The sequence below is a fragment of the Brachyistius frenatus genome, unplaced genomic scaffold (assembly GCF_029030835.1).
Source record: "Brachyistius frenatus isolate BFR_SWC_R1_liver_20210118 unplaced genomic scaffold, ASM2903083v1 Contig_62, whole genome shotgun sequence".
In the NCBI taxonomy this organism is placed as follows: domain Eukaryota; kingdom Metazoa; phylum Chordata; class Actinopteri; family Embiotocidae; genus Brachyistius; species Brachyistius frenatus.
The window spans coordinates 68559-78160 of NW_027210661.1; the positions used below are offsets into that span (position 1 = coordinate 68559).

General features: G+C 40.6%; 1 protein-coding gene across 1 annotated transcript in view; it reads right to left on the reverse strand.

The window, feature by feature from the left end:
• Nucleotides 1-6926, reverse strand: part of LOC138625392 (neprilysin-like) — a 33035-nt gene extending 26109 nt beyond the window's left edge. Inside the window, exons 1-3 of the mRNA XM_069706276.1 lie at nucleotides 6397-6926; nucleotides 3040-3216; nucleotides 1660-1695 (exon numbers count right to left, since the gene is read on the reverse strand). Coding sequence (XP_069562377.1) covers nucleotides 1660-1695; nucleotides 3040-3216; nucleotides 6397-6439 — 256 coding nt within the window. The 5' untranslated portion in view covers nucleotides 6440-6926. The remainder of the gene's footprint in view (nucleotides 1-1659; nucleotides 1696-3039; nucleotides 3217-6396) is intronic.
• Between the last annotated feature and the right edge of the window lie 2676 nt (nucleotides 6927-9602).

Sequence of the window (9602 nt, forward strand, 5' to 3'; positions counted from 1 at the left end):
AAATATGTACTTGTTCAATACAAGGCCGCAGCCGGACACTTTTTTTTTTTTTTTTAGCTCTGCATAGCATAAATAATGGAAACAGGAGAGCAGCTAGCTGGCACCGTCTCTAACGTTTACCTTTTATGTCACTCACACTATATGTACCTTATTTAATCTGAATGAAAACTGACACATTATATTACAGAAGTTATGTGTGGGACAATTTTTTTTTTGCCAGGGCCAGTCATGTTTTCACTGAGACAGCCAGAAAGTCAAGTCTGGCACTTAATCCCTCATAAATGAAACAAAACAGGCGGCTTTAACGCGTTCATTTTATGGGAAATGAACAAAAGTGATATAACACAATAATTAGGGAGCTTAAGAGGTGCTTCCATTTGGACAGAACCCGGCCAGCTGCTTCTCCTTTTTGCAAAGCTGAACTAACCAGCTGCTGGCTGAGGCCGTATAATAAATGCATATATATGAGGGTGCAATTGATCTTCTCATATAACTATCAGCAAGAGAGCAAATAAAAAAAAGAGCCTTTCCAAAATGTTCAATATGTTGAATTATTCCTTTAAAAGATGTTGACTTGGAACAGCTGAAGAAGGATATTCAAGGCTCCTTTTTCATTTTGTTGAACAACCTGGAGAAAAACGCAGTCGAGACTTTGTACCACCTAAGGCCTTGGACGCTCGCCAAAATATTTCATGCTGCTCTTGTGGCAAGACATAAAACACTGTACCACAAAAGCACATTTGAAAATCAAATGTGCCGCTCTCAAGAACAATACATTATGCTCTTCAAATTGAGACGAGTAAATGTGTAATATTTGCAGCCATGTGAAACGATAAACCCGTATAAGGACGGCAATTTGGTAGCACCAGTACAGTAACTGGTTTTTGGTTTTTTTTTAGCTACAAATTACACAAGCAAGCTCAGGGAGTGCTTGTGACAAGGCTGTCTGTCAAATATGACTGAATTGGGACACTGGCTCCCCAAAAATGCATCAGAAATGAATTGGCATCTGTTGCTGGAAAACACAGTTGGAGTTATGAATTGTTAATTTATTATTGCAGTTTATTTTTTTCCATGAAAAATAAGATGACGAACATTCTTTTTATTTTTTTTTATTTTTTTTACCAAAGTGAGAAAATGAAGTGATAATGTATGAAGTTTATAATGTAGAAAATCAGTAACATCTCTAGCAGCAGGAATGCTGAAATTAGAGAAGAATTTATCTGAAAATGGGTTAGAAGGTCTGAGCTTATTACTGCAATCATGTGGTCATGGAAACTCACAGTTAAATTATGAAATCTCCATAACCAAACTTGGTGAAGTTGAAATGCAACAGCTTTGGGCGTGTTGCAAAAACACTGTATATCCTAATGGATTTGGTAAAGTGTTCATGGGTGTTCTCAGTTTCTCAATTTGTCTTTTAGATTAGTCCTGCGGTGGTCTGTGAACAATAACCTTTTGCAACATGTTTCTGCTGATCAGGACTCTTTGTTTGATCACTGTCTGACTTAGGAAACAGTTGAAGTAGCCATTTTCCTCTCAGAAGTAAATCCCCGGGCTTCTGCTGCAAGTCTCAGTTTTCCCACTCTTTTGTCTTCCTCTGAGAAATCAAAGCTTCAGAATGAAACGGCAAAGAGAACACGAAAACACATTGCTTACCTGATTGCGTGCAGTCAGCTGAGGTGCAGATTTCATCTAGAGGAAAATACAAAACAAATGATCACTCGCTGGGATTTTGTTTTCTTACAGTCGTCAGTCATTTGTCAAACGCTCATCTCTCTCCTCTTCTCCTTTTCCTTTTTATATCTTTGTGTTTGTTTGTCATCCTTATTGCACATATAACCTCAAACTCCTCAGATGGCCTGAAATACTCTGCTTCATGTTGAACTTCCTCATTTCCCTGACATGGCAGTTTACTCATTTATAAAACACAAGACCTAATAAGTCAACAATAGCGCACACACACACACACACACACACACACACACACACACACACACACACACACACACACACACACACACACACACACACACACACACACACACACACACACACACACACACACAAGCTCCCTTGACCTCATCAAACTTAACTACATTCACTTATCTTTGCGTTCTTAAGCTGCTGAACTTCACACTTGCTCAGTTTGTCAATAATTAATCAATAGACCAACAAATAAGCTGCTCACTATCAGTGTTGATCTAATACTACTTTCTTAAACTGCAGTCTTTCGTCCCTGGACTTGCTATTAATAACACTCCTCATCATGGTAACATAAGCCTCGTGTCACCTCTGAGTACCAGCTTCATAAATTTAATATCCAAGTAGAAAAGCCTAAATATTATGATTTAGAAAGTAATACTTTAATGATGATATTGATCTTAAGCAGCTTCGATTGGTTTCCCACTGAGAAAAAAAAGGGGGGGGGCTTTCTGTTTCAATTTCATATTGTCCTTTACACGTAATCCATTACTCATTATGTGAATTGATGGCATTTACAGCAAAATGTTTTTGTAAATCTTCATAGTTTGCACAAAAGTCTGAAATTTGAGCCATCATCGTGTTTTTAAGGAGACCTTTGCACACTGCTTTCTTCTTTCTGGTTCAGTGGATGTACTTTTGCACTATACTTTAAAAGCACACAGCTCAAGTGTCTTCTAAAAGCTGAACAAAGTACTGCTCCTGAACACGCTCCTTTGTGCTTACCATTAACCATGAACTCAGGAGGAAACAGTGCATGTACAAAGGCAACATTTAAATCACTTAATATTGAGGTGAAAAACTAGAGAACGTCTTCAGCGCTTTGTATCTGTCAAAAGTATTTATTAGTTATTAATTACCTTTGTTTTGATTGGATTTTTTTTTTTTATTTTTTTTTTTTATCAGGTTTACCAAACGTTCATCAACACAAACCTGACAAATATTACTTTTAGAATTGTATTTTCTGAAGCGCCTCTCAAGGTTTCACGTTTCTCAATTTCCATTATCACCACAAGTCGTCTGTCCTAACAGAGCCGGAAGACTCTGAAGACTCACCAGTCTTCTGCGTAGCAAAGAGAATGATGAGGGCAACAATGATGATGAAGAGCAAGGAGACGATAGTAATGAGGCCGATCTCCAGGGAGGTCCAGCGGGGCTTCTTAGCCGACTTGGGGGTGTTGGTCTCTGTCATTCTCAGGTCTCCTCCTTCAGCCGTCGGCTGTATCAACTCACCTGGGGAGAGTTGCCTGAATTAATTAGTCGACTGAGAGGAAATTAATCAGCAACCATTTTAATGATCAGTTAAATGTCATTGATCAAACAAACATGGCCTGATTGCAGCTTGTTTAAATCATTATAAATTGAATAATGTTTGCTTTTGTACCATTGGTTGCACAAAACAAGCAATTTAAAAATGTCACTTTGGGCTGTAAAAAATGGTGGTCTGACATTTTATCATCAAAGAATTAATGAATTCAAAAATTGTGCTCAGCTAACTGATAATGGAAATAATCATTAAATAGAAGAGAAGAAAAAGGGATTTTGACAACAGAATTAAGGTAAAAATAAAAGTATAATTCATCTACAATATGAGGCAATAATCGAAATTTCGAAATATGTAATCATCTTGGACATTTTTATCTTGTCTGCATCATTCAAGTCCAATTTTGATAATCAAGTTATCTTTGAAGTCAAGTGAAACGACACCTACTTACAGCTTTTTAAATGTGAGGAATTTGGCTCTTTGGCCACTTATTCGTTTAAAATGAAATATATTAACTGTGACATTAAGGAAGCAAACATTTAGTTAAGTCTCCTGATTTTTTAGATACAACACAGATGAAATATGAAAGAAAAGAGAAAGGTTGAAAGAGAGATAAAAGACGTGTCAGCAATAAGAAGACAGTAAAAAAAAATACAGTAAAAACAATTTTTTTTTTTTACCAGTCTTAGAGTGACAGGGGTGAACAATGGACGTTCTTACCCTCGTGGCTTTACACTCCACACCAAAAAACTAAACGAGAAAAACACTTCTGAGGAACAGAAAACAAGCGAGACCCTTCCTCTGCTCTTCACCACACAGTATTGTTTTCCTCTCGGGGGGCCGAGGGAGAATTTTACAAAGTTCCTGTAACAAGCAGTTAAGTCTATCTCTGTAGGCAATTAATCCTTAATCCTTTAACAACGCTGCACAGACACACTTGCGCAATCGCTGCACACAAACACTCATCTACAGGCACGCTCTCGCACACACTTTTTCACGCTGGTGTCGTGAGGTGCCCGTACAGATGGGTGGGACTGTTCTACATGCAGGCCGAGATGAGAGCACTTCCTGACCAAAGGAAAAAGTATTTTATAGCTTCCTCTGAATGAATAGACAGCTACAGACACACATTTACCCACTGTACACGCACATCCTTATTTGTCACACACAACTGCTGTCTTGCTGACTGTCAAATCCACAATCAGTCCTGTTCACGTAGAACAGTAGGCCAATGTAAAGTAAACTTCCCTGGTTGTGGTCATTATCCAACCTGGTTAGCCACTACTGCCCACACCGACTACAGCTCCCTGCGGGCTGCTTTCCCAACTCCACACCAGCACTGAAGCAAGCATGACATCAGCAACGGGTCGCCAGATTTACTCTAGTGGTGACTGAATGCGATACTACAACTGGCATAGAGACAAATGGAAAACGTGGAGGAAAACCCAGCGACTGAAGGTATATAAAGAGGAGTCGAGGCAGTAGGTTGACAGGAGTTGATATGTTAATCAAAACTTCCTGTCGGCCTCCCTCTCTCACTGAAGGAGGGGCCGTGGCAGAAAGTTGGTCTGCGAGCGACAGCTCTGACAAAAACACGCGTGTCGGACAGGCTGTACATCCTTCCCTCTAGGACTGACACTTTGCATTCCAAGGAATCAAATACCTGCAAAATGTATAAAGGAAGGAGGGATAACGAGAGAGAAGCAATACAATTTTTTTTTTTTTTAAAGAGCAAAAGGGGAAGGAGGTGAAAAAAAGAACAAGTTCAAAAGTGAGTGGGATACGGAGGTGCTAAATCATGTTGAAATGACTCCCTCTCAGTATTCTGAGGCATGTTAGGTATGAGCACTCATTGTATGTCATTAGATGTACCATCCCTCTTACTCCAGCTTACCGCTGGGTTTCTTTCTTAGGAATTGGGAATAAAGTCAGTTAACACTCATTCAGTCATCACCGTACTTCTAGGTCATTTAGGGGCCGTGTTGGCATATGACAGTGATGTCTGATGTTTACTCTGTGAGGGTGAGACGGAGGAATGTCTAATATGTGTTTACTGCTACTGCTCCAGTTGGAGGATTGAGGAAGTGTTTTTGCCTTTTATGATGTGGCTCTCGGTGCATTTTGAATGGTATGTGCTGCTGTGTTTGCATTTTTAAGACAATGGTTTGTGAAATGAGTAGCCCACTGAAAGTCAGAACTGTCTTTCCGTCTGTCTGTCATGCTATAACTGACACATAAGAGCCCCGTGTCTCTCGAGACCTCACAAACTCCCTTCAAAATTAAAGACATCATTCGCTGAGACACCTGAAAACGTGCATCTGCATGCGCGCACGCACGCACGCACTCACACACGCACACACACACACACACACACACACACACACACACACACACACACACACACACACACACACAGGTCAAAACCAGACAACTTGTACAAACTCACTTCTTTACAACCTATCCATGTGTGCCATGAATATGCCATGTACTGAATTGAGTGTGAATAAGTACAGGAATGTGGCCTAGTTGAACTGAAAATAACACCTTCTCTGGGATATGACTTTCAGCTGCACACTGAAGGCTAAAATCATTTTGGAGAATTGATGCCCGATGGTGCTATGATCTTGCTGGAATGAAGTCCACCTCGTAAATTGCTTTCCTAATGGATTTTGTAATAGCGCTATGAATGCAACGGTAAAAATAACTTTTAAAGGGATATAGCAGACAACTTACAGCAACATCACCATCAGTGGACCAATACCACAAGCTCAAGAGGGATACCCAGCTGGAACAGGGTTTTCTGATAGGACCAAATTCATCAAAGTGTTAAACTCCAGTGATAAAAAAAATATATATATATATATATATTTCAGCTGCAGCACACACGGCGGTTCGCAGCCGAGCAGGACGCAGCTAAATGCGTGCCAGCTCCTCATCTCCTCTTCTCCTGTTGCACGTCGAGAACTCCAAGGGGGGTGGCATGATCAACTGGTGCACGCTGCCCCGTGTCACCCAACCGGCTCTCGCGCACACGCAAAAAATAATGCTCGCACACACACACACACACACACACACACACACTCACTGGCACCGACGCACATAAATGGCACAGCGTTACAAGAAGCGCTCGGGAAGCGTGAGCGACTTACCAGATATGTCGGGAAATTTTCGGTCGATGATATATATGGGCATCACATCCACTGATCAAACATCCATCAAATCCACAAAGGGAGCGCGAACCGCTGATCGATCTGTTCCAGACGATCTATTTGCTTCACCCTGAATTTCAACAAGGCACAAACCGATACCGCCTCTCCTCTTCTCCTTGTTCTTCTTCCTTTGGCTTACTATTCTAGGAGAGCACATTCAAACACACACACACACACACACACACACACACATACACACACACACACACACGCACGCACTCACGCACGCACGCACCGACCCGTCTCTACAACTAGCCACACAGTACTGTACCACATCTACCCAGAGAGGCTCGCTGAATTCAAAGGATCCATCAGAATCTTGCGCGGCGCAGTTGGTTTAAGTGTGCGATCCACATAGAGAAGAGTCCGTATTTAACCAGCCTACAACATTTAGTGAGGCAGTGAAGTAACCCACTGAAGTTCCCCGTCCACCCAGTCGGTGCCTCCTCCGTCAGGGCGGCGTTTAGAAGTGACCCTGTCAGCGGCACTTGCTGTCGGCGGCGCAGGAAGAGCTCCAGGGCGCAGGTTTAGGTGAACACTGATCGAGTGATGTACAGTTTACTCATAGAGCTTTCAGTAGCCGGCTTCCTGTCTAGAAAGTGTGTACAGAAAAGTCCAGTTGTTAGGCTATCAGGTACTTAAAATACATAGTAAATTGATAGCGATCAACAGCTTTTAATTGATTGATTGACTGATACTAAACTAATAAACTGCTTAAATGGCTATTATTGATTGCACATAATCCCAGAATGGTGTTTACAGCAGGCTCACGTAAGATGAGTCTCAATTTTCCTTTTAAAACTAAACTGTATTGACCTGATTAAGGAGGGTGATGTTTTCAAGGTGTAAACCAACAGTGTTGGGAGCAATGCTGCATATTATCATGACTGCACTCATTGAAGGGAGACCACAGTGTTTTTGTCATCAGGAGGAGAGTAAGCCATATTTTTTTTTTTTTGCAGTGTAGACCGTTTGTTTTATGTTTGCTGGGAATCAAATTGTTTGCTTTTACATTGATTTTAGCATGGGTTGTTTTTATTTGGCATTGTGGTGTTTTACTTGCATGTTTTTTATAACCTACGGTTTTACCAGACATATTGTTGGGCTGCTCTGATTTTAATGAGGCTGATTGCAGTCACTGATCCCCTCACCTGGAAAGGCTCTTTTGATTTAAAGGGACAGATCGCGAGTGCTGGCAGTACCAAAGTGCCCAATAGGCGTTGAACTCTTTTTCATTTTGTAGCAGGTCCTTTTTTAGCTGGACTTTGAACTCTTTTTTTTTTTTTTTTTTTTAACTTGTTTTGAAATTACACTGACTTTTAACTTCTTAATTGCACAGTTATTTTATAGGTTTTAGATCGTTGACCTCGTTACACGCTGAGCTTCTTTTCTTTCCTCCTACTCTTTAACTGACTCATAACTCACCATCTTTTTCTCCCCCATAGCTTTTTCTTATTATCTGTTGTCTCCATTCAGTTCCCTCGCTCGCTCGCGTAGTTTCTGGAGCTGCATGTCTCTGTCCTGCGCTTGTCGTCTCCACCAACAGTTCTTCTCTTCTATCTCTATGCTGTCCTTTTCTCTCTCTGCTCTCCTCTCACCCCAACCGGTCAGGTAGATGGCTCCGCCCACCCCTGAGCCTGGTTCTGTTGGAGGTTTTTTCCTGTTAAGAGGGAGTTTTCCTTCCCTCTTTTGGAGGTTTTTCTCCCTTAAAGAGGAGTTTTTTTTTTTTCCCCCTCCTAGCTTATGTGGGAATTGTTGAATTGTTGGGTTTCTCTGTATAATGTTGTAAAGTCTTGTTGTAAGGACTTTAATGTGTTAAGTGCCATGAAATAACCTATGTTGTGATTTGGCGCTATAGAAATTAAATTGAATTGAATTGAATTGTAAATACAACATTTTTTACCATCTTTTAGTTATGTCTTGGTGATCCCTGCCGCTCTCCCCCTGATTTTAAAAGAGCCTGTGTTTGTATGGAGCTCTAGGCTCCCTAAACTAGGTGGCGTTGTCAGGCAACAGGGGTCTATAATCTAGAGGTAAACAAAAGTTGAAAATTCAGCCCAGTCTCGACCAGCAAATCACAGAATCCTTCCTTATGGAGTTTATAGTTCTCACAAAATAATATATCTCAACCACTGTATAATCAGAAGCAGCTAACGGCACCGTTGAATAAAAGCTTTGTCTCCTCCATTATCAAAGTGCACAAATTTTTGTTATTCAGTCGAATAAGTTGAGCAGGACAATCACTTCGATACTGAGATTAAGGCTGTGTTTGATTCTGAAAGCCTGCTTGCTCAATGACTAGCGTTACTCTGGTTCATTAGTGTAGGACATTTGCAAAGCAAAGGGAAATGGCTCATAAAAAAACCTTTTACTTTAATCTGTTCTCTCTGTTTTGTAACTATTCAGTTACATGTGGCCTTTTTGCTCCCACTCTGCTCTCTGTTGAACTGCAAAGTTCACCACCCGGTCACATCGGTGAGAAGAGTTAACTCTGCAAATACGCGAGGATGTTTGGTGTGAAAGGGAAAGTCAGCGTTAAAGTGAGAAGAAGACAAAGTGCATCACTGCAAAGAATGAACGACCTCATTTCAGTGGAGGCAAGAAAGTTGATCAGATAAAACCACTTTGTGAAATTGTTATCAGTATGGTCATATTCACGTGTACCTGCTGTGGTATCTGATGTGTTGGTTGGAAGGACAGGACATTTTCTTTTATTGTAACTGAGATGGACTCCTCATCTGGTCAGAGACATTTTTAGTGACAACCTTTTCATATAAACCATCTTTGACCACACCCACTCTGGACCAGTATCTAGATTGGTAAGGGAGAGGTTGTAAGGACATAACAGACACACTAATCAACTGGAGCCGTAGGGTTACGTTCAACTGCAATGGGAAATAAACTTTAACAAACAATAAAACATGAAACTATTTACACTCACATTTTAGGTTCAACATATGCAATACTTAATGCATTCAAAGTAACAATAACTGCTTAGCAAGTTAAAAACACAACACTCATGAACTTGTTATCAATATCACAGGTGATGAAAGAAAATTGTCTCTTTAGTGCAAACAGCTCAGAGTTCTTTGGATCCAAACGATGATAAAGATAAAGAATAAATGATGATACCGTGTTGAGGTCGT